Raw genomic sequence first — 25,773 nt, 5'->3', positions numbered from 1 at the left:
GTGGAATCACTCATAATTTTGCCTAGGAATACTGCCATGAATAAAAAATTGTATCTACAACTTCTCCCAACAATCCAGGAGTAATTTGTTAATGAACAATGTTTTTTTCCAGCCTGAAGAAGCACAATGTCACAAGTCAAAAGTGATAGCCAAGTGGCTCGGTGAGCATAACATTGAAATTTTGTGTCCATGGCTAGGAAACTCCGCAGATCGCAATTCCATTGGGAACCTTTGGTAAATCCTCAAAAAGCGGGAAGACAAGCAAAACACAGAAATTGTGATAAACTCCAAGCACTGATTAGACAAGAATGGATTGTCCTCAATCAAGATTTGGCCCAGAAGTCGATATACAGCTGCCAGGGTGAATTGCAGAAGTCTTGAAAAAATAAGGGTCAACACTGTAAATATTGAGTCTTTTACATAAACTTGATATATTTGACAATAAAAGTGTAAAAACTTATGAAATGCTTCTAATTGTACTTTAATAACCATAAAAAATCAGACTAAACGATCTAAAAACACTGAAGCACCAAACTTTGTGAAAACCAAAAGTTGTGTCGCTCTCAACTTTTGGCCACAACTGTAAAACTAGGGATGTGCTGCCAATAGTGATTAGCGAGCGTGCACGTTTAAGCCTTTCGCTGAGCACGCTCGGGTGCTTTCCGAGTTTCTTTGGCGTGCTCGTATATTAAGTTCGAGTCCCTGCGTCTGCATGATTTATGACCGTTAGCCTCACCACATGTGAGGATTCCCTAACAAACAGGCAATCTCTGCATGTGTTGAGGCTGTCTAACAGCCATATATCATGCAGACGTAGGGACTCGAACATAATATACGAGCATGCCGAAGATACTCGGAAAGCACCCGAGTGTTCTCATCGAAAGGGTTAAACGAGCACGCTCGCTCATCACTAGCCGCCAATAACATGATGCTGTATGAGGACAGAATAGTTTTAATGATCATTCTGTTGCCTTTGGCCTTCAATGTTTATTATGGTGACTAGCAGACTGTTTAGCTACTTTAAAGAGCATTTGAACCATCCGTTTCCCCAGTTGGGGCCAGAAATGTCAGGTAGTTGCTTACCCCACTATAAAAATACCATGTCTGTTGGGTTAACCTGAACAGACGTTGTTTATGGTGGAGCCAAGGAAAAATGCTATCTCATGTCTATGACCACCTAATCATTAATATGTTCCTTCTACATAAGTAGTGCCATAGTTTAAAGTTGATCATCTGCCCAACACTATGGTCCCCAATACACAGTAAGAACTTGTAGATTTAATACAGACCAGTTGTATGCTTGTGTGAATCATTCTTAAAGGCGATGTCCCACGAACAAAGTATATTTTAATTAATAGATCTTGGAATAATAATAAATTCCTTAATTGGATGTGTTAAAAAAGTTCCTGTGCTGAGATAATGTTATACATGTGCCCCTGCTATGTACTGTTATTTACTGTGTCCAACAATGCTGAGCTGCTCTAGTTCATGGTCGGCATATACTACACCACCTGCCTAGGAGGGGGGGATAATGTATAATTAACTTATGATAAGTGAGTGTATAGATAAGGTTCTCACAGCTGTTTGTATGAGTTAAAACATTTGTCTGTTTGTTTTATCACAGGAGTGAATGTTTCTGCTGTGTCACCAGCCCTGTGAGCTCAGCATAAGTCAAGTCAGTGACATAAAAGCTCTGCAGCCACTGGAACTCCTAAGTCACTAACTTGATTTATGATTAGCTTAGAGGGCTATAGACGTGGCAGAAACACTCGTTCCTATGATAAAACAGGTGGGGAAATGTATTTCCTCAGAAAGCAGCCGACCCTGCTTTTTCATTCGTATACTTACTTATCATAAGTCCGTAATGCTTCCCCCCTGGCCAGCTGCTGTGTTATGGTGCTGACCATGAACTAGATCAGCTCAGCACGATCAGACACAGCCATTACACAGTACATCATACATGAATATATAAGAAATATTGTATCTAGACTAATGTCACTTAGAAAAATGAAGGTTTTTTGCGCATAATTTGGCCAATTTATGTGTGCCCATCAACCGCGACAAGGTCACCTTCGTATGATGGGAAACTACGCTACGCTACCACTGGATATGCCACTCTTGGGCTGTAAGCCTGTATGGACAATATGTCTCTGCTTGGGCTTTTAACCTACAATGTATGGGCTGGTAGAGCTAGTTAAAACCACCTGTGACTGAATGGGAGGGACACATGGTCAGAAAAAAGGCTGTCAAACTTCTAATAGTGTGAACACGTACCTGCTGCAATACTCCAGGAGCGGGATCCCAAAAATGATTAATAGAAAAAAAAGAGAGGGGTCGCTCACTGGTCTATTCGGGTGCTCTGAAGAAAAGAGTAATCTAAATTGCAAAAAGAACTTCGGCACTCCATACATGAATATATAAGAAATATTGTATCTCTCCCATTCAGTCACAGGTGGTTTTAACTAGCTCTACCAGCCCATACATTGTAGGTTAAAAGCCCAAGCAGAGACATATTGTCCATACAGGCTTACAGCCCAAGAGTGGCATATCCAGTGGTAGCGTAGCGTAGTTTCCCATCATACGAAGGTGACCTTGTCGCGGTTGATGGGCACACATAAATTGGCCAAATTATGCGCAAAAAACCTTCATTTTTCTAAGTGACATTAGTCTAGATACAATATTTCTTATATATTCATGTATGGAGTGCCGAAGTTCTTTTTGCAATTGAGATTACTCTTTTCTTCAGAGCACCCGAATAGACCAGTGAGCGACACCTCTCTTTTTTTTCTATTACACAGTACATAGCAGGGGCACATTTATAAGATTATCTCAGCACAGAAATTTTTTTTTAACACATTCAATTGTGGAACTTATTATTATTTCATGAACTATTGATTAAAATGTACTTTGTTTGTGGGACAATCCCATTAATTTATTAAATCTATAATTAGAGGAAAAACAGTCTACGACCCTCCAGAAACAGCACAACTCCTGGCTCTAGGCCGTGCCTGGTATTATAGATCGCCCCTATTCAAGTAAATGCAATACCAGATTTCACATGTGTAGATCTTGATCAAATAGATCTTGATCAAATAGATTAAAAAATACAGACATGAGTTCTTTTTCAATCATCTGCACAAGGAAAAAAAAAATTCTTCAAGGAGCCTTTCAGATATGTTTTCTTTGTAAGAAAGCCAAAGAGACAGGAAATCTAGGAACACATTTTCACGAGGCTGGTCAAGAAAGGCAGATTAGCAAGCAAAAAAAGAGACATATGGCCAGGAGGACAAAAGGGAATGGTGCCATCCAGAAGAAAAGATCATCTAGATTTCAGCTGTAGCAAATGAGATGTTCCAGTAAAATTAGTGTACGGCTTCAGGAATACATTACTTTAATGTGAATGCACTGGGGAATAGGGTTGGCATGTGTCCTGTTTTTATATGAGGTTTTGGGAGGTCTCGTCCAACCTCTAATGTGATGTTCTGGAGATCTGAAGCCTAAGCAGATCCCCGGTGCTAGAAAGAGATACTCATACATAATTCATAAGAAGAACAACACTATAGACATTTGATGTGGATCATGAGCCTTAATGCCCAGCTTGTGGTTGGGGTGGTATACCGTCTACACCACTATAAATTGTTATTAAAGGTGAATTCCACTACGGTCTGTTCAGACTTAGATCATCATTAGTAATCTAATTATTTATCTTCATCTTTAAGCCTCCTTACCTTTTGTAGAATTTTTTTTTGCCAGCATAAACCATATAATCACCTGGCAAACGAGCTTTTACTCTTTGTGTGCCGGGTGATTGCCGATATTTTTTGATGAGCTGATAATCCGGACTGAGTGTTCCTACAAACTCTCGTTCATTGATTGCTACTATAAATGCACCATAGGTGGTTTTGTTTTTGTTGCTGTATAAGATACTGCCTCTGTATGCTGTACAGGTTTGTTTTGTATCTGTGATGTACTGTGAATAAGATGCCTATGGTAAAAGTGCTACTTCCAGTAAAATAACCCATTCAAAGGGAAAGTACAGGAACCAGAAATACATAATCTAGATATTCCCTCCAACAGTCCCATCACATAGACCTCAGAAGAGATAGGGTTTATATAAATTAACATTTTAGGGGGCAGATTTGGTTGGTTGCAAGCAGCAAACTTTGCAATGTTATTTTTGTACAATATTGGCTCAACTGTTACTTAATTTTGAGCAATATTTTACAAGTTGACAAACTTTTGTTAAATGCCCCTCCCCCCATTATATCTGGTAAGTAATCTTCAAATGTTTGGTGTATAGACGTCAGATCAGAAAACAAACAAGTAATTTGGGAGAACACATGCAGACAAGATGCTGATCTTTCCGAATATGTGGCTGTTCACTGCGGGAGGGGGAAGGGAGCTGCAGCGACTCGTTCTTGTGTTTTTCATTGATTTTAATACAGTGCATCCAAAAAGAAGCTTTTATGAAGGATTCACAAAGCTTTCAATTAAAGAAGCCAATTATTATTATTTGTTGGTGCACAGCTCCATACAGTGCTGAACCCTATTCCACAACTGTTCTAAGCCAGAATATGGCAAGTACCACTCAACTAAGTCAAAAGAATTGACTGTCCATCATTACTTTAAGACATGAAGGTCATTCATGCTGGAAAATTGCTAAAACCTTGAAGGTATCCTCAAGTGCAGTCATGAAAACCATCATTCGCTATGATGAAATTGGCTTTCATGAGTACCGCTCCAGGAAAGAAGACTAAGAATTACCTCTGCTGCAAAGGATATGTTCTTCAGAGTTACCAGCCTGTGAAACCACAAAATGACAGCATCTCCGATAACAACAGCCTTATAAATGATGCACAGAGATCAAGTAGAAGACAGATCTCAACATCATCTGTCTAGAGGAGACTGTGAGAAGCAGGCCTTTATGGTCCAATTGCTGCAAAAAAAAAGTAAAAATAACACTATAGAGGACGGAAAACAAGAGAAGACTTATCTGGGCCAAGCAATACAAGGAGTGGACATTTGTATTGTAGTCTAAGTCAAAATTTTATATTTTTGGTGCCAATCACCATGTTTTTGTGAGATGCAGAAAAGGTGAGCAGATGGTTTCTACATGTGTGATGCCCAGCGTGAGGCATGGAGAGACAAGTGTGATGGCGTGGGGGAGCTTTGCTGAGGATACTGTTGGTTATGTCAAGTCACTCTTACCCAGCATGGTTACCACAGCATTCTGCAATGACATGCCATCCCATCTAGATTGCACTTATTGGGACCACCATTTGTGTTGTAACAGGACACCGACAAAAACACCTCCAGGCTATGGAAGGGCTATATGACCAAGAAAGAGAGGGATAGTGTGCTGCCTCAGATAACATGGCCTCTCCAGTCCCCCAATGTCTACCTTATTGAGATTGTTTCAGATAAGTTTGAAACAGAATGAAGGCAAAACAGCTCAGCACCTCTGGGAACTCCTTCAAGACTGTTGGAAAGCCATTCCCATGGCATTCTTTGTGGATGAAACCCATGTATGCCATTCTTCAACAGTGTATGTCGTATTGTGTCATGGAGAACACTCACCCTTTTGGCTTTTTTCTTCCACCCTTCTCATCAGAAGATGTTTTTATTTAGGTGATAACTTCCGTGGTCGACCTGGATGTCTCTATGAGATGGTTACCGCTCCATCTTTGTTAGATTTTTGTATGACTTTTGCTACAGTATTCCGATAGATAAGTAAAGCTTTGGTGAACTTCTTGTAGCCTTCACCTTTTTTTTGTAATGAAATTATTTTCTTTCTCAGGCCTTGAGACATTGCTCTTTCCATGTGGTGCTATTGATGACAGCTTCAAATGGAAAGGGTTTTCTTTGTTAGCTAACTCCCTTTTATGGTCCACTGTCTGCTGGACACCTCTGGTTGAATCTTTGTTAGTTAGAATTTTGCAGTCTAAATTTTAGCTTTTTTCTTTAGACTTTCATTGATGTATACTCATTTTTGCAACATGGTCTTGAATGATAGGTGTGCAAAATGACAAATCTTGGTTCCAAAATTGTTGACTATGAAAGGAAACTAAAGGTTTTCAAACAAATCTCTTGGGGTGTACTCATTTATGCTGAGCACTGTATGTGTGTATGTGTATATACTATAGTATACAGTCATATGAAAAAGTTTGGGCACCCCTATTAATCTTAAGCTTAATGTTTTATAAAAATTGGTGTTTTTGCAACAGCTATTTCAGTTTGATATATGTAATAACTGTTGGATACAGTAATGTTTCTGCCTTGAAATGAGGTTTATTGTACTAACAGAAAATGTGCAATCTGCATTCAAACAAAATTTGACAGGTGCATAAGTATGGGCACGTCACCAGAAAAGTGACATTAATATTTAGTAGATCCTCCTTTTGCAAAAATAACAGCCTCTAGTCGCTTCCTGTAGCTTTTAATGAGTTCCTGGATCCTGGATGAAGGTATTTTTGACCATTCCTCTTTACAAAACAATTCCAGTTCAGTTAAGTTTGATGGTCGCCGTGCATGGACAGCCTCTTCAAATGATCCCACAGATGTTCAATGATATTCAGGTCTGGGGACTGGGATGGCCATTCCAGAACATTGTAATTGTTCCTCTGCATGAATGCCTGAGTAGATTTGGAGCGGTGTTTTGGATCATTGTCTTGCTGAAAGATCCATCCACTGCGTAACTTCAACTTTATCACTGATTTTTGAACACTATTGCCAAGAATCTGCTGATACTGAGTGGAATCCATGCGTCCCTCAACTTTAACAAGATTCCCAGTGCCGGCATTGACCACACAGCCCCAAAGCATGATGGAACCTCCACCAAATTTTACTGTGGGTAGCAAGTGTTTTTCTTGGAATGCTGTGTTTTTTTGCCACCATGCATAACGCCTTTTTGTATGACCAAACAACTCAATCTTGGTTTCATCAGTCCACAGGACCTTCTTCCAAAAAGAAATAGGCTTCTTCAAATGTGCTTTTGCATACCTCAGCCGACTCTGTTTGTGCGTACTTGCAGAAACGGCTTCTTTCGCATCACTCTCCCATACAGCTTCTCCTTGTGCAAAGTGCGTTGTATAGTTGACCGATGCACAGTGACACCATCTGCAGCAAGTTGATGCTGCAGCTCTCTGGAGGTGGTCTGAGGATTGTCCTTGACTGATCTCACCATTCTTCTTCTCTGCCTTTCTGATGTTTTTCTTGTCCTGACACTTCTGGCCTTAACAAGAACTGTCCCTATGTTCTTCCATTTCCTTACTATGTTCCTCACAGTGGAAACTGACAGGTTAAATCTCTGAGACAGCTTTTTGTATCCTTCCCCTGAACAACTATGTTGAATAATCTTTGTTTTCAGATCATTTGACAGTTGTTTTGAGGAGCCCATGATGCCACTCTTCAGAGGAGATTCAAACAGGAGAACAACTTGCAAGTGGCCACTTTAAGTAGCTTTTCTCATGATTGCATACACCTGGCTATAAAGTTCAAAGCTCAATGAGGTTACAAAACCAAAAAAAGTGCTTTAGTAAGTCAGTAAAAAGTAGGCAGGAGTATTTAAAACAAGAAAATGATAAGGGTGCCCATACTTATGCACCGGTCAAATTTTGTTTGAATGCAGATTGCACATTTTCTGTTAGCACAATAAACCTCATTTCAAGGCAGAAACATTACTGTGTCCAACAGTTATTACATATATCAAACTGAAATAGCTGTTGCAAAAACACCAATTTTTATAAAACATTAAGCTTAAGATTAATAGGGGTGCCCAAACTTTTTCATATGACTGTATATACACTACAGATGGAAATACCCATCATATACAGTACAGACCAAAAGTTTGGACACACCTTCTCATTTAAAGATTTTTCTGTTTTCATGACTATGAAAATTGTACTTTCACACTGAAGGCATCAAAACTATGAATTAACACATGTGGAATTATATACTTAACAAAAAAGTGTGAAACAACTGAAAATATGTCTTATATTCTAGGCTCTTCAAAGTAGCCACCTTTTGCTTTGATGACTGCTTTGCACACTCTTGGCATTCTCTTGATGAGCTTCAAGAGGTAGTCACCGGAAATGGTCTTCCAACAATCTTGAAGGAGTTCCCAGAGATGCTTAGCACTTGTTGCCCCTTTTGCCTTCACTCTGCGGTCCAGCTCACCCCAAACCATCTCGATTGGGTTCAGGTCTGGTGACTGTGGAGGCCAGGTCATCTGGCGTAGCACCCCATCACTCTCCTTCTTGGTCAAATAGCCCTTACACAGCCTGGAGGTGTTTGGGATCATTGTCCTGTTGAAAAATAAATGATGGTCCAACTAAACACAAACCGGATGGAACAGCATGCCGCTGCAAGATGCTGTGGTAGCCATGTTGGTTCAGTATGCCTTCAATTTTGAATAAATCCCCAACAGTGTCACCAGCAAAGCACCCCCACACCATCACACCTCCTCCTCCATGCTTCACGGTGGGAACCAGGCATGTAGAGTCCATCCGTTCACCTTTTCTGCGTCGCACAAAGACACGGTGGTTGGAACCAAAGATCTCAAATTTGGACTCCTCAGACCAAAGCACAGATTTCCACTGGTCTAATGTCCATTCCTTGTGTTCTTTAGCCCAAACTTGTCTCTTCTGCTTGTTGCCTGTCCTTAGCAGTGGTTTCCTAGCAGCTATTTTACCATGAAGGCCAGCTGCACAAAGTCTCCTCTTAACAGTTGTTGTAGAGATGTGTCTGCTGCTAGAACTCTGTATGGCATTGACCTGGTCTCTAATCTGAGCTGCTGTTAACCTGCGATTTCTGAGGCTGGTGACTCAGATAAACTTATCCTCAGAAGCAGAGGTGACTCTTGGTCTTCCTTTCCTGGGTCGGTCCTCATGTGAGCCAGTTTCTTTGTAGCGCTTGATGGTTTTTGCAACTGCACTTGGGGACACTTTCAACGTTTTCCCAATTTTTCGCACTGACTGACCTTCATTTCTTAAAGTAATGATGGCCACTCGTTTTTCTTTACTTAGCTGCTTTTTTCTTGCCATAATACAAATTCTAACAGTCTATTTAGTAGGACTATCAGCTGTGTATCCACCAGACTTCTGCACAACACAACTGATGGTCCCAACCCCATTTATAAGGCAAGAAATCCCACTTATTAAACCTGACAGGACACACCTGTGAAGTGAAAACCATTTCCGGTGACTACCACTTGAAGCTCATCAAGAGAATGCCAAGAGTGTGCAAAGCAGTCATCAAAGCAAAAGGTGGCTACTTTGAAGAACCTAGAATATAAGACATATTTTCAGTTGTTTCACACTTTTTTGTTAAGTATATAATTCCACATGTGTTAATTCATAGTGTTGATGCCTTCAGTGTGAATGTACAATTTTCATAGTAATGAAAATACAGAAAAATGTTTAAATGAGAAGGTGTGTCCAAACTTTTGGTCTGTACTGTAGGTGCCAGCCAAGCGCTTTATTGTGTATGGCCAGCTTACAGGAGGTTTTCAGTTACTGAGGACAATTATTTTTCCGTACCCACTTGACAAGTATTTTGAATGGGCATAGGGGAGAAAAGTCGCTGCTAAACTCCTCAGGGGAGAGCTTAAAGGGGTATTCCCATCTCCAAGATCCCATTCCCATATGTAGTAGGTGTAATAATAATAATATTAGCAAATACCTCCAATTAGAAATGTAGTATAGCTTTTCTGACTCGCTATTTCAAGTGACATAGCAAATCAGAAAAACTATACTACATTGTTAATTGGAGGTATTTGCTAATAATATTATTACACCTTCTACATATTGGGATAGGATCTTGGAGATGGGAATACCCCTTTAACTTTTCTGGCAAGAAAAGAATCGGATGTTGAAATTCTACTTGCCCAATCTGCTTGGGTAGGGTTGAGAAACCCTTATACACATATTAGATGGTCATCTGGTCCCTCCAGAATTGGTGTTTTCAGTCTACGCTAATTTAATATGTCTTGTGTCATACTAAGTGAATACCAATCTAATTTCTTGTTGGCTTTAGAGTATAAGCCAGGGGTTCTTAAACTACGGCCCGCGGGCCACATGCGGCCCGCAGAGGACTTTTATCCGGCCCGCCGGGCTATGGGCGGAGGAGAGGGGAGCGGTGTCAGCGCCCGCCCTTCTACTCAGCTTGCTCAGGGCCCCGGCAGGCGGATACTTACCTCTCCCCGTGCCTCCGCAGGTCCGCTGTCTTCCTGCTCTGCGCTTCCTGTGACGTCTCAGGTCAGAGGGTGCGGTGACGTCTTTACACCGCGCCCTCCCGAGTGCTGTCATAGGCAGCGCAGAGCGGGACGCCACCGCAATGCTGGAGTCCAGACCAGAGTAGAGCTGCTGCAGCAAGTGATTAGTGAGGTGAGTATTGGATTTTTTTTTTTTTATGTATGGAAGCATAGGTCATTATATAGGGGGGTGACATCCTGCAAGGGGTATAATATGGGGGGGTGACATCCTGCATGGGGCATAATATGGGGGGGGGGTGACATGCTGCATGGGGCATAATATGGGGGGGGTGACATGCTGCATGGGGCATAATATGGGGGGGTGACATGCTGCATGGGGCATAATATGGGGGGGTGACATGCTGCATGGGGCATTATATGGGGGGGTGACATGCTGCATGGGGCATTATATGGGGGTGACATCCTGCATGGGGCATTATATGGGGGTGACATCCTGCATGGGGCATTATAAGGGGGGAACAGCCTGCATAGGGCATTATAAGGGGTGGAACAGCCTGCATATGGCATTATAAGGGGGAAACAGCCTGCCTATTGGGAACATTTACCTGCCCATTGAGGACCTATGCTGCCTATTGGGGACCTATGCTGCCTATTGGGGACATTTACCTGCCTATTGGGGATATTTACCTGCCTATTGTGGACCTATGCTGCCTATTGGATACATTTACCTGCCTATTGGGGACCTATGCTGCCTATTGAGTACAGTTACCTACCTATTGAAATACCGGTTGATTTAACTTTACTTGTTCTTCATTTTAAATATTGTATTTGTTCCTGTATTGTTTTTTTTTACTACAAAATAAGATATGTGCAGTGTGCATAGGAATTTGTTCATAGTTTTTTTTAAAAACTATATTCCGGCCCTCCAATGGTCTGAGGGACCGTGAACTGGCCCCCTGTTTAAAAAGTTTGAGGACCCCTGGTATAAGCTCATATATCCAGGGACTTTTCTTCTTTTTTCTTGATGATTTGCATTTATTTCCATTGTTGCTATTTTTTATGTTTCCATGTTTCCTACTTCCCAATAACATTTATACTATAGAGGCAGCCCAGCCCCTGCAGCTGTCCCTGGAAGGAGCCCAATCCAGGTTGGGTTTGTCCTCAATTTTCTGGGTTGTCGGAACCTTTTAAGGGATATGATCTTTACAAAATATACCGGAAAAAAAATGAGACCAAGATGGGGGCAGCAGAACCTCCTATCACGAGTGGTTAGAGTATGGGGCCATACTTTTATCTTGTTGTGATATTGCCTGTGCACACAGCGCTTCCAGGAAGTGCAGTTGTGTCTGATGTGTGCATCCTGTGTGTGCCCCAAGGGAGGCGACTTATACACTCAGATGTACAAGGGGTGGGGTAATGTCCTTTCTTCAGAATTTCTGCAGGAGAGCTGCTCTTCAGCCTGGAGTCCTGCAGCAGTAAGTCCCTTTAATTATATCTCACTTCCGATCCTTCCTTTGCATCCCCTGCTTATTATTATCTGCTGCTTTTCCCGTTTCTCCCCAGTCTGGTTCTTGCTGCCAGTGGGTGGCCGAGTTCTGTGCACATCACAAGCTATTTTTATACGTGAGAAGAACATGCCATCTGGGCACATACAGGGATCTTCAATGAGGATGGCATTTTTGCTCTGTATAGGGAAGCTTCGCAATAGTGACAGGCATTACTCAGATCTGCATCTGTTAGGTGAGCACTGAGATTGCTAGTTCTTGGGGACATGGCTCTATAGTAAATGAATGAACGTCGCTGTGTAATCCTCAGTACAGTGGGCATCTCAAAGATCTCCACCTGGGCACCAACCTGCAAAGAGCTGTAAACTAGAAACAAGTAGCTGCCATGTTGGGGTCCCTGAGAATTATATGTTGTCTGCCAGATAGATGTCCTAATACATAATCACATCCCTGTCTGTAAGGAAAGTCCTAATCCACCCAACCGCTCCCATCACATGGGAGCACACATACGTATCGTACTGGTATCAAGAATACCATAATTAATTTTGCATTTCGGCTTTCTCATAAATCATGTTATGATATGTATATTAATATCTATCTCCTTGCATAATGTGGAAAATAAGCAAAAAAGTAAAAAAAAAAAATAATTTTTTATTATTTTTTATTTATTTTCTAACATGTCTAACATGAACAGTTAGAAAAATCAAAAAAATAATCAGCTAATAACTCAACAAAAAAGTGCAGTTAGATAGCAGTCATGTGAGCAGCGGGGTGCTACGTAATTGTGAGACCGGAGGTTTTGCCTTAGGCTTTGTGGAGATGACTCCCATATGTGCCGAGATTCCACGCTCTGACCAAACATGTCTGAGATGACCGATAGCCCTGTGGGAAAATCATGAGAACTGTTTAAAAAAAAAAAGCCTTCGAGTTCGAGGCAGATGTCATGCATTTACCAGGATGGATATTTGCTGCCATAAAGGGCTATCATCCTGTAAATGCAGAGGAGATTTTTGTTAAAACAAGACGTGCGTGTGATATATACATGTGTATGTATGTGTAATATATATTTCATGTGTGTATATATAAAATATGTATGTGTGTTATATATACAGTGGTGTGAAAAAGTTTTTGCCCCCTTCCTGATTTCTTATTCTTTTGCATGTTTGTCACACTTAAATGTTTCAGCTCATAAAACAAGTTTAAATATTAGACAAAGATATCACAAGTAACCACAAAATGCAGTTTTTAAATGAAGGTCTTTATTATTAAGGGAAAAAGAAATCCAAACCTACAGGGCCCTCTGTGAAAAAGTGATTGCCCCCTAAACCTAATAAGTGGTTGGGCCACCCTTAGCAGCAACAACTGCAATCAAGCGTTTGTGATAACTGGCAATGAGTCTTTTACAACGCTGTGGAGTAATTTTGGCCCACTCATCTTTGCAAAATTGTTGTAATTCAACCACAAGGTTTTTAGAGCATGAACTGCCTTTTTAAGGTCATGCCACAGCATCTCAATCAGATTAAGGTCAGGGTTTTGACTAGGCCACGCCAAAGTCTTAATTTTGTTTTTCTTAAGCCTTTCAGAAGTGGATTTGCTGGTGTGTTTTGGATCATTGTCCTGCTGCATAACCCAAGTGCGCTTCAGCTTGAGGTCACGAACAGTTGGCCGGACATTCTCCTTCAGGATTTTTTGATAGACAGAGTTCATGGTTCCATTTACCACAGCAAGTCTTCCAGGTCTTGAATCAGCAAAACAGCCCCAGACCATCACACTACCACCACCATAGTTTACTGTTAGTATGAGGTTCCTTTTCTGAAATGCTGTGTTACTTCTACACCAGATGTAATGGGACATACACCTTCCAAAAGTTCAACTTTTGTCTTGTCAATCCACAGAGTATTCTCCCAAAAGTCTTGGCGATCATCAAGATGTTTTCTGGCAAAATGGAGACGAGCCTTTGTTATTTTTGCTCAGCAGTGGTTCTCGTCTTGGAACTCTGCCATGCATGCCATTTTTGCCCAGTCTCTTTCTTATGGTGGAGTCGTGAACACTGACTTTAACTGAGGCAAGTGAGGCCTGTAGTTCTTTGGATGTTGTTGTGGGGTCTTTTGTGACCTCTTGGATGAGTCGTCGCTGCGCTCTTGTGGTAATTTTGGTCGGCCGGCCACTCTTGGGAAGGTTCACCACTGTTTTGTGTTTTCACCATTTGTGGATAATGGCTCTCAATGTGGTTCACTGGAGTCCCAAAGCTTTAGAAGTGGCTTTATAACCTTTTCCAGACTGATAGATCTCAATTACTTTGTTTCTCATTTGTTCCTGAATTTCTTTGGCTCACAGCATGATATCTAGCTTTTGAGGAACTTTTGGTCTACTTTACTTTGTCAGGCAGTGATTTCCTGATAGAGAACAGGTGTGGCAGTAATCAGGCTTGTGTGGGGCTAGGGAAATTTAAATCAGTTCCCAAAGATGTGATAGACCACCGTTAATTTATGTTTTAAGGGGGGTGGGGTCACTTCTTCACACAGTTCCCTGTAGGTTTGGATTTCTTTTTCTCTTAATAATAAAGACCTTCATTTAAAACCTGCATCTTTTGTTTACTTGTCTTATCTTTGTCAATATTTAAATTTGTTTTGTGATCAGAAACCTTTAAGTGTGACAAACATTCAAAAGAATAAGAAATCAGGAAGGGGGCAAACACTTTTTCACACCACTGCGCATATATATATATATATATATATATATATATATATATATATATATATATATATATATATATATATATATATATATATATATATATGTGTGTATATGTTTATATATGTGTGTGTATTGAGAAATCTAGGAATAGATATATTTATATAATATTTAGCATCATGCTACTGTCAGAAGCTTGGTGTGGGTGTGGGCCTTGTGTCTGGTGTTATAGCTCTGTATTTGACACTCCCTGTGAGTGTGGGAAGGTTGGGGACTACCATAGACGTCTTGATCTCGTACGCATGATAGCTGTCACTTTTCGGAAGAAATTTTAGCTCCAGTGACAGTATTCCCAGTCCGTACCAACTTGTCGTGCAGAATTGAATAGCTCTTTAAAATGCAACCCGGGGCGAGGAGGGCAGCGCAGATCTTCTACATGTCTACTGTATAGAGTACATGTTTATAAGTACAAGAGAATGGTGCAATCTGTCAGGAAATAGCAGAAGCCACAGGGTGACGGGAAATGACAGAGGTGACTTTGACAATCTGCATTAACTCCTTCATACTCTTTCGGCCTCAACTTCCGCTAGGAGGAGGTAGAAATTATTCTCCCTGGGGTTACAGGCCTTGTGTTTAGAGGAAAGTAAAGTAGAATTCTATCTGATGGATCTACTCGTCAGGATGTACCTCAGGTCCCTCAAACCCAAAGTCTTATATTTAGTCCACCCTGTTTAATATATGTGGCTGATTGTGGCATATGGCAATCAAGTGGAGCTGCCATGAGCCACCTTGTAGCCTTCATAAGATCTACTCCATCTGATAGCACATGATGTAGAAGAGGGAAGGTTTCCTGTGTAGACTCCATGAAGGTAAACCAGATCATTGGGCCCCAAAGTTATGTAACGTTTGATTTTGGGGGTGAAGGGAAGACCTAACCCGAATATTCTATCGATTTATACTACATATGAACATTGGTCTTCTAGATGGCTTCTTCTGATGTGATGGATTTAAAGGCTTTTTCTTTTTATGTTTTATTTACAGATGAGAATTAAGTAAATTAGAGAAATCCAGAGCGATGTTTCAGGCCAAAATTCCCACCACAGCGGCCACAAGCCATGTAAGTCCAGCCCATCCATGTACTGAAGCCACCACTGGCATTTTTGTACAGTGACTGTGTAGAAACCGCTGAGAAATGGCAGACGGATTGTGGAAAACCTGAATGTGCAGGGGATCCACAGAAATCACTTGTGAACAGATATCTGTCCTCCTGTTCTTACATCCCGTCACATTTCAAGGTGTTAAGAGACACAAACTGAAAAAACATTTCCATATGTATCCAAGGAGTTGGGCATTTTCTACCCCATCAAGTGCCAGTGCGTGGGAAGTAAAAAGGGATGGGGCTCAGGGCTGTCTGTTTGGCTGGAAAGCAGAAACCTCTCCTTATTGTCTGTACCCTCTGCCTGCAATAGTGGCCACTAGAATCCAGCAAAAAGCCTTGTAGGACCCTACTGACGTGGCCTGTGGACAAGACCCAATCGAACCTGCAGGCTCCCCTATTCTTATTGTATACGTCACGCTGGGATGATGACTGCATGCCCAGCCTAATCAGAAGAAACACGTAGATGGAAGAAGTTCGCCAGGCGACAGCCCGGCATCCACAGTCTATCGACGTGGCCTCTGGACCAAGGTCTTACAAATTTTTTTGCTCAACTCTAGTGGCCACCACTATCTATGCCAGTCACCAGCAAAAGATTGAGGGGGGTCAGGAGGAGATGGACCCCTCTTTCTTCCGCTGGGTTTCTATAAGATTGTTTGTTTGTTTCAGCAGATTGCACAAAGTCTTGCAGGCTGGCAAACAGTTAAGTATTTTCTTTATTGCTGTCTTTTCTCATTCTTTCTAGGTCTAGTATCTTCTTAAAGGGAATGTCCACCATTGAGCACAATTTATAGGTCTGAAATCATGCAATTAGCTTCACAGTATATCTACAAGATATCAGAACTCCCAATCCACAGCTCATACAAGCTAGATGATACATTTCTGGCTACCGTCGGGGTCCACTCAGGGGAGTTTACTCAGTTAAAGGGGTTTTCTAGGCTAAAAAGAAACTCTGTGATTGCAGGGTGCCAAATGGTGACAGTGTTGTTCTGTATTCGCAGTGCGAGTGGGCGGCCATGTTACCGTATGTTTGAGATTTGCATAATTGCAGACTAGATTTTCATCCGCTTCTCTCAACGTTGAGAGAAGTGCCTAAGACTCTGCATGGGACCACAGTTACGCAAATCTCATATGTGCACATGATTTGGCAGTGTCAAACAGATCTGAAAAACGCACTAAAACACCACTCCAGCGTTTTGTTTTATTTAATTTCAGTCCTGGAGTGGTATCAATAATCCTTGTTCCCTGCCCCTAGCAATAAACTTACCAGCTGATGTCTTCAGCTATACCCGGCGTCCCTCCGGTCCTGCTCCGCAACTTCTCACTGATCGGAAGTCAGAGGTAACGGTCACAAGCTCTCAGTGTAAGTCTATGGGAGTCTCGTTCTGGTTCTCATAGACTAACATTGAGTAGTTACTTCCGGATCGCTCAATAAACACTGGAGCGATCCGGCAGGACACAAAATGCAGACGACGACCGGAGCGGTGCTGATAACAGATGAAGATGGTGGCTGGTGAGTATAAGATGAGGGGCAGGGAACTTAGATTAGTGACACCACTCCAGCGGTAAAATATAAAAAATAAAAAACGCTGGCGCGGCGCACAGTATATGTTATTGATTGGTGGGGGTTCAACCACCAGGAATACCATACAAGTCTATGGGTGCGTGTGAAACATCGGACTGCACTTGGATGTCATCCAAGTGCAGCCCAACATCCGTGGACTCAAACAATGGAGAAGATGGAGAAAGTAAGGTCTCCATCTTCTCCTCACCTGTGATACGATTCTCTCATGCGAGAAAATGGGATCACACTAAGGTGACACTAGACTCACACTTTTACAGAGTTTGCTCCGAGTGTTATTAGCATAATTCAGCCGATGCTCTCGCATGAGAAGAAATACTCCAGTGTGACCCCAGTCTTAGAATGGAGCTGCAGTGCGCATGCCCAAATGCAGCTCCATCCATCCCCTATGGGACTACTGAGGGCTATACTCCGCTTTAAAGCAGCCCCATAGAGAATGAATGGAGCGCAGGTCGAGCATGTGCACAGCAGCTCCATACTAACTGGGATAACAACTCCTCCTTCTGCCGATCAGTCCAGGTCCCATTATCCAGACCCCCACCAAACCATAAGTTACCACCTATCCTGTGGATCAGTGATGACTTGATCTCACTGGACAGGCCCTTTAGCTTGAAGATTTTTTTTCTAAAACGTTCAACGATTCCTTACCGAAGCAAAATAAGCAGGAAACAGGATGTGTGACGTGCGTGGAATCTAATCCGCTACTAACGACATACCGTACGGTCATATTTTTTTCTGTTTTTTCTCTCTAGGATTCTGCCTGCAGCCCGGGGGCCAGTGTTGTACAAAGGTCAAAGGTGAGCGCAAGTCTTCCCTTTCCTCACATATGTATATGAATGGGATGATATTTTTTGCACTTACTAATGAGCCTCCCATCTCTGCACAGTCTTTTAGTATGAAGCCCCCACCTAAAGAACTATGCTCCTCCTGCCAGACGACCGTGTACCCCATGGAGAGGTTGGTCGCTGACAAACACATCTTCCACAACCGATGCTTTTGCTGTAAGCACTGCAGTACCAAACTGAGGTGGGTCCATATCGCAGAGGCTAGAGGTCCTTGAATCTACAGCTTGACTTGAAAGTGATTTTTTTTTTCCAGCTTTGCAGTAATCTGCATCCTGTAGCCTTCCTGCTATGGCAGAACTACAACTCTCAACATGTCCTGGCTAACTGTCAGATAAGAGTTGCACTTTTGCTTCTGCTGGAGGGTCACAGTTTGGAGAACATTGGTCAAAATTTTACTTTATTTTTTATTTATTTTTTTAAACCCTATAAAAAAAAAAAAATTGTAATGGCATCTCTCCATTGGGATGTCTCCCCTACCAAAAAAATTAACATTTTATATCTCTGCATCTTGGATATCTGTGAAACCGGGTAGGGGAAGGGAAACTGAACTCGCAGCGTCTGTCCATCTATGTGGTGCTACGTAGCGAGATTAGATGCCTAACAGATATGGGCTTGAAAATAATAAAGGCCTCTTAGTAGTTTTCTCAAAAAAATGGCAGCTCCCAGTATTCTTAAAGAGTTATTCACATTTCCAAGATCCTATCCCAATATGTAGTAGGTATAATAATATTATTAGCAAATACTTCCAATTAGAAATGTAGTATAGTTCTTCTGATTCGCTATGTCACTTACCCCATGTGCAGGGCATTGCAGTAGCTTAGGTATCCATGGTTACGACGACTAGCAACTAGCTAACTGCCACTATATCAGTGGTCATAACCATGGATACCTAAGGTCCTGCAATGCCTGTATATGAGGAAAGAGAGATGGCAAATCAGAAGAACGGTTGGAGGTATTTGCTATTATTATTATTATTATTACACCTACTACATATTGGGATAGGATCTTGGTGATGGGAATACCCCTTTAAAGGGGTTGTTGAAGACTCCCTAAATGCATGTAAAAGTGTAGAGTAACAGGTTCCTTCAGACTCCAGATGAATCATATTTAGAGTTGAGAAAAACCATGGTCCAGTAGCCGTGGTGGTACGCCATAGTAGCCAGACCAGAGCCTTGCAAACCTTCTACTACCTACCGGCATGGTGGGCGCCTCTTTTGATTAGTAGGACCCTGCGACCTTATGACATGGGTCACAGAGGCCTACTGATCAGAACAGCAGCCTGGGATGCCGGCAGGTAGTAGGAGATTCACAGTCCCATAGTCTGACTACCATTCAACACCATCGTGGCCGGTGGATCAAGGCCCTGCAAATAGTTTTGCTCATCTCTAATCATAAAGCAGCAAAATAATGCAAGAAATGTGTGCCTGCCTATATCTAAATATCATTGGTGCTTCATTTTAGGCTATAAAGTAACATAATGAGCTCCACCAACACTTAAGAGCAAACTATGTCCACGAACGGTGTAGGCTGGAACTTGAAGCTGGGTGCACAAATCGCCTCTCCAGAGAGGAAGAGGACTTGAACTCTAGCGCCACCTAGTGGAAAGCAATCCTAAAAGTCAATATCAACCCTTTAATGACCTAGGATAATAAGCCAAACCAGACTACACCGAAATGCTACAAAGGGCAAATACAAAAAATGAATGTTATAGCAAAAGCTATCAAAATGGGGGGAAATTCTGCAGATAACTGGTGCCACTACATCTCTCGTCTTCCAGCATTGTAACACTTTTGGGGATTTAGCGCGTTGATTTCCAGCCCACACCATTCACATGTATCTGGATGTATTTATAGGGTGCTTTTAATTTATTATAAATATTTGTGGGGTTCATTCTATAGCCTGAAATATCATCATTAATTACATTTAGATAATGGTGTGGTCACTAGAAATTTGCAGGACCCTGGTCCAGAGGCCATGTCAGTACTCCTTGTGAATCTCATCCTGTCTCCGGCTCCTCTTTTGATAACGTGGCCTGGTACGATGTCATCGTTGCGGCATGATGCACACATGATGTTGCGCCAGGCCGGCTAATCAACAGAAGACGGGTAGGACGCTCTTTGCAGGGCTTCTGTCAGGTAGCCACGGACTACTGATGTGGCTGCTGGACCAGGGTCCTGTGAGTCATCTCTAGTGCACACCTCTTTTGCATTACTTTGCTGTTGTACATCTTTGGTATCTTACACATGTAGGGCCCTGTGCACGTATTCCTGGTTGTGGTTTGTCTCTTCAGAGAGGAAGAGAACTAGAACTCTAGAGCCACCTATTGGAAGTAGTAATCCTAAAAGTCAATATCGACTCTCCAAGGAGCCTTGTCACCTGACTTGGGATAATAGCCAGAACCAAAATCTCAATTTGCAGACTCTGTTTCTTTCTGAAGAGACAATTTGCATATTTCCCAGAGGAGCATTGCGGCTTAAAAGTCTCCTCACCTTGACATGCTTAACATGTCACTCTCCGCAAGGAGAAACGTTACCCCTTGGATACCGGTCAGACGCCTCTCACCCAGCCAAATCATATCTCACACTTTTCACTGACGAGGGACAGTACCCCGAAACACAGTGTCTGCAAATTAAGATTTTGGTTTTGGCTATTATCCTAAGTCATGTGATAAGGCTCGTTAAAGGGGCACTATTAACTTTTAGGATTGCTACTTCCTATAGGTGACACTAGAGTTCTAGTTCTCTTCCTCTCTGAAGAGACAATTTGCATATTTCTCAGAGGAGCATTGCAGCTTAAAAGTCTCCTCACCTTGACGTGCTTAACATGTCACTCTCTGCAAAGAGAAACGTTACCCCTTGGATACTGGTTGTGGTTTGCAACTCTAATCCTATCGCTCCTCCTTTCTCCCCAGCCTGGGCTCCTATGCCGCCCTACATGGAGAATTTTACTGCAAGCCTCACTTTCAGCAACTTTTTAAAAGCAAGGGGAACTACGATGAAGGATTTGGACGTCGGCCACATAAGGATCTGTGGACCCACAAAGAACATGAAACTCCTGGAGACAAGGCGCCTTGAGGGTGCAGAATATTCATCTCACTAGGGGCTTCGCTTCTCACCCACAATGCACTTGGGGTGAAGTCTTGATGTGCCTCGGTGGGCGGGTTGGGGAGGGGGCTTAATGCAGATAAAGGCACTTTCGCTATGATTACCTTGTGCCGTTAGTCCCTCCTGGTGGTGGGAGGGTTTAACTGCAAGAGGTCAAGGACACTACCTGGGCCATTAATTTTCTTTAAAAATTAGCCTTGCTTCATTTTGTCCCTTTAAATTCTAGGCCCAGGTGGCTTCTTGAATGCGTCTGGCGGGAGGGGGGTGAAGGAGGGCATGCAGTTTGATAGTAACAACATTATCCACAGCAGCAAGTGCAAGGTATTGCATGGGCATGTGTTACTGGCTAAAGGGGTTCCCCGATAGCTGATACTTTTTTTTTTTTTGTTGCAAATCTCAGGGGGATAAGCTGTACCCCTCATTTAGCAGGAGCATTGATTATACACTCCATAGGGATCCAGCATTCCTAGGACAGTTCGGTATGAAGACTTGGCATGGTAATGGCAGCTCTGTCCTTACTGTTCTGCTCTGCAACGTCCAGGAGGTATGCTCCTAATGTAAGAGTGATCTCTGCAATTCACCTCCCTCCAGCCTTAAAAAAAAAAAAAATCACCACTTTCTCTCTTTTTTTTGCTGGAAAGAGAACCTGTAACATTCCTTAACTCTTTCACTGCCGGCCAAGGATGTTCGACGCTCTGGTCGGGTGAGGAGTTACCAATACTCTGCACTGGGATTGGGTTTTGTTTACAGACTGTTTTTAACGTATCCCTGAGCCTTGATTGTACAATAAAAGCCTCTGTAGGATCTCACTCTTGTGTCTATAGTGACGTACTGCACTCCTTGAGCTCAACTCCGAAAACAGCCCTGCAGCAATGATTAGGTCACCATGGGTATCATGATGTAGAAGGAGGTCGTCCCACAGTGTAGTACCATTATCGGGTCTTTAGTAGTAATGGGTTGCTCTTGTAGAATGTGATCTATTTTTCACCCCCTTAAGGCAGGGGCTTCATATTTAAATGACAAGGATGTCCTATTAAGGTATAAAAACAAAGCACAGACCTCACCCTATGATGACATAATCTTCATAAAGTCCACAAAAGTTGCTATGAGGGATGATCACGGGGTATTTGATCCGTTTATCTAGCTTGGCAGATATTTTGGACAGAAAGTGCAGGAATATGGCCACTCGCATCTCCCTATGAGCGCTCCAGCCTGTCCCTGATCAGGGTTGGGATCAGTCTAGTTGCAGACCCTGAAAAATTAGAACATTTTGGTTCTTGTCCATATAAGTGCAGAATATTTCTGGCTAGAAAAGCAGCAGGTCCCATGTGAGGATACTCTTTTCTAATACTATGGTGAAAATGCAGCTTCATTATATATTCTTCCAACCAAAAACAGGAACAGGTCCCGTTAGGTTTTTCATGCTGATGAAACACGGACCAAAAAAATAGATGTCTACACACCCATAGGCTACATGCCTGAAGTTGCCTTCATCATCCCATATTTTAATTGTCTTAGAACCTACTGATGACTGCCATAGTGTGTAACCAAGCCTACAGCCTTATGACTTATAGTCTCATCCTTTGGGCTGCAAACCCTGGAAAGGTATGACATGATCCTACCATCAGATCTAATTGCTCTGGAACTATATGACTTATGGTCCTATTATCAGAGCTACCAACCCTAGAACCATATGACTTATTCTCATGATAGACCCATAAGTCATATGTTTCCAAGACTTGTAGCTCTAATGATAGAACCATAAACCATATGATTCCAGGACTCTTAGCTCTGATCCGATGATAGGAACAAACAATAAGTCATGGTTCCTGGACTGGAAGTCCTAACATCTCAATACTTCCACAGTGACCTAAGCACCCACCTTTAGCACTTAATCACTTGGTTCTTAATCTCAAGATTTCCATAATGTCCATCTGAGCAACTCCATCAACCAAAAACATGTCTTATGGTTTAGGTTTGCCCAATTTTCAGCAGCTTTATAAACTCAGGGCTCCGTATCCGCCTCTCATCAGTTATAGCCTAGGAGCAGTATATCGTCTTGTCCAACCTTCATCTTACCTGTAAAGGTGCAGAACCCCTCTAATGCATTTATTCATTTCCAAACTCAAGGATATCTCCAGAATGTTACTGTTCTGTAATACAGGGTAATGATATAAAATATTCCGTTTCTTTATTGTTGTGTGTGTCTGTCTTGATTATTGGTCGTTGTCTGTGCCGATATCTATGCTCCTCAGTATATGACCCTTTTCGGATGCGTGTGTACTGGGGCTCATTCTCACAGCTGTGGTATATATTCAGTGTTTAGGAGCTGATAGCAGCAGATTGTAGAGCCAAGTGCATCCACAATCCATCTACTGGGATCTATTGTAATGCATTTTTCATCTATGGTTCTCCTACAGTATACAAGACATGAGGATGGACACTGCTTTTTCACTGCATGACACCTAATTACTGTGCAACATTATGCAGAAGAAAAAAAGTAACTTCTCCCAGAGATGAATCTCTCTCACCCTCTTGGTCTTAGCATAAATTTAAATTAAATTAGAATTCCAAACTAATAAAATACGCTAAGACCAAGAGGGGGCATTTACTTTTTTCCTTGCATGACGTTGCACAATAATTAGCAGGAGGTGTCATGCAGTGGAAAAAAAAAAGCACACGCGCCTACAGAGACACGTAATGAGATACAGTTATGTGCAAAATAATAGCGAAAAAGCTCAATCCTCATAATGGCATTTATTTCCATATACACAAAGGCACTGGGAGCACATTCAATTCCAAATGAAAATATGAACAAAATATAAAATTTTAAACTGAAGATGAAGAAAAAAGGAATAATAGGCTGCTCAAAAAAAGTGTCTGCATTTTCATTTACAAAACGGGAATATTGACTGTATAAACTGAAATGTGTTCACACGCGCTTTTCTGTTAATCACTGAAATAATATTTAGTTGCATAACCTTTATTTCTGATAACTGCTTTACATCCGTGTGGCATGGAGTCATCTAACATCTGACCCCTACCAGCAGATATTCCAGCCCTAGCCCTACATCCCACAGTTCTTTTGCATTCTTAAGTTTTGTATCAAAAGCTGCATTTTTTGATGCTTGTCACTCTCCACTAGGAGAAACGTTACCCCTTGACCCTAGTCCGCAGCCTCTCAACTAGCCAAATCAGATCTCATACTTTGCCCTGATGAGGGGCAACAGCCCGAAACAGTGTCTGCAAGTTGAGATTCTGGTTTGGCTTTTACCCGAAGTCATATTGCAAGTCTATATTCACTTTTAGCATCGCTGCTTCCAATAGGTGGCACTAGAGTTCTAGGCTTCTTCCTCTCTGAAGAGACACTTTGCATATTTAATTTCCCAGAAAAGCATGCATGGCTTATAAGCCTCCTCACTCTGACATGCTAGGCTTGGCTTGTTACTCTCTACAAGGAGAAACATTACCCCTTAGACCTGATGTCACTGTACAAATTCCCAATCAGATTGAGGTCTGGGGATTGAGCTGGCCTTTTCATAACATTAATACTGTTGGTCTGGAACCAGGATGTTACCCGCTTCCTGGTGTGTTTGGGGTTGTTATCACCCATTTCAAGGACATTTATTCTTCAGCATCACGACCCCTTCCAGTATTTTGACATAGTCAAACTGATCCATAGTGCCTGGTATGCAAGCAATGGGCCCAACTCCATAGTATAAGAAACATCCCCAAACCATTATGAATGCATCTACATGTTTTGCAGTCTTCACAGTATACTGTGGCTTCAATTCAGTGTTTATGGGTCGTCGCACAAACGGTCTGCCGCCTTTAGACCCAATAAGAAAAATCTTGCTCTCAGCTGGCCATAGAATGTTGCACCACTCCTCTTTAGGCCAGTCAATGTTTTCTGTGGTAAACTGTAGCCTTTTCAGCAGAGGGTTTCTTGAAAATAGTTTAGCTTCACGTAGAAGTCTTCAGGACTCAGAGGTAACTGAAGATCTTCTTTGATCGCCCTGGAGCTGATCATTGGATGCTTCTTTGCCATTCTTGTGATTCTATGCGGATGATCGAATTTATTTTCCTACCATGTGTTTCGGGTTTTGTTAGCCATTTTAAAGCATTGGAAATCTTTTTCGCTGCCAATTATTTTCTGCACTTCTTTATATGTTTTCCCCTCTCCAATCAACTTCTTGATCACAGTTCTTTCTTCTTCGGTATAATGTCTGGAAGAACCACTTTACTCACTGAGCCAGGGTTACAACTAGCAGGTAGAACGTTTTCTGTCCTAGGGCTATAATTGACACCTGTTTCTTCAGGAATTAATGGCCTCACTAATTGAGCTCCACCCTGCTATTAATTAGAACACCCCCCTTTCATTAAATGAGTCAATTACACCCAATTAGCAGCATCCATGTCATGACTACTAATTCTGTTTGTTGCCCTCTACTCACCTACACCTAGTCATGAATGTTTCCCCATGTTGTATGATCTTTTCCGCCAAAAACTGTAATTAAACACATCATTTAAGTTAGACTGCTATTATTTTTCACATAACTGTACAGCCCTGTCTCTTCTGTGATCTCTGCAGTAGAGTAGAGCAGAGCTATTATGTGCCATTACAAATACATCTTGCAGCTCTGATCTCACAGCAGTCATTGTGGGGGGAGGGAAGCA

General features: G+C 42.0%; 1 protein-coding gene across 9 annotated transcripts in view; it reads left to right on the top strand.

The window, feature by feature from the left end:
- LIMD2 (LIM domain containing 2) overlaps positions 1-21,905 on the top strand; it is a 54,460-nt gene extending 32,555 nt beyond the window's left edge. For 2 of the 9 annotated variants that reach the window (XM_073683082.1, XM_073683080.1), the window contains exons 2-6: positions 15,451-15,526; positions 16,235-16,267; positions 17,900-17,944; positions 18,034-18,173; positions 20,904-21,905. In XM_073683082.1, coding sequence (XP_073539183.1) covers positions 15,485-15,526; positions 16,235-16,267; positions 17,900-17,944; positions 18,034-18,173; positions 20,904-21,066 — 423 coding nt within the window. In that variant the 5' untranslated portion in view covers positions 15,451-15,484 and the 3' untranslated portion in view covers positions 21,067-21,905. Of the gene's footprint in view, positions 1-11,536; positions 11,686-15,450; positions 15,527-16,234; positions 16,268-17,899; positions 17,945-18,033; positions 18,174-20,903 lie in introns of those variants that run through there. The other 7 variants (XM_073683085.1, XM_073683083.1, XM_073683089.1 and 4 more) reach the window with 5 other exon arrangements.
- Positions 21,906-25,773: the final 3,868 nt, after the last annotated feature.

This window comes from Phyllobates terribilis, unplaced genomic scaffold (genome assembly GCF_046119375.1).
Source record: "Phyllobates terribilis strain yellow unplaced genomic scaffold, ASM4611937v1 Scaffold_5__5_contigs__length_657084704, whole genome shotgun sequence".
Classification (NCBI taxonomy): Eukaryota; Metazoa; Chordata; class Amphibia; order Anura; family Dendrobatidae; genus Phyllobates; species Phyllobates terribilis.
The sequence above is the reverse complement of the archived record's forward strand: the minus strand, read 5'-3'. Positions and strand labels throughout refer to the sequence as shown.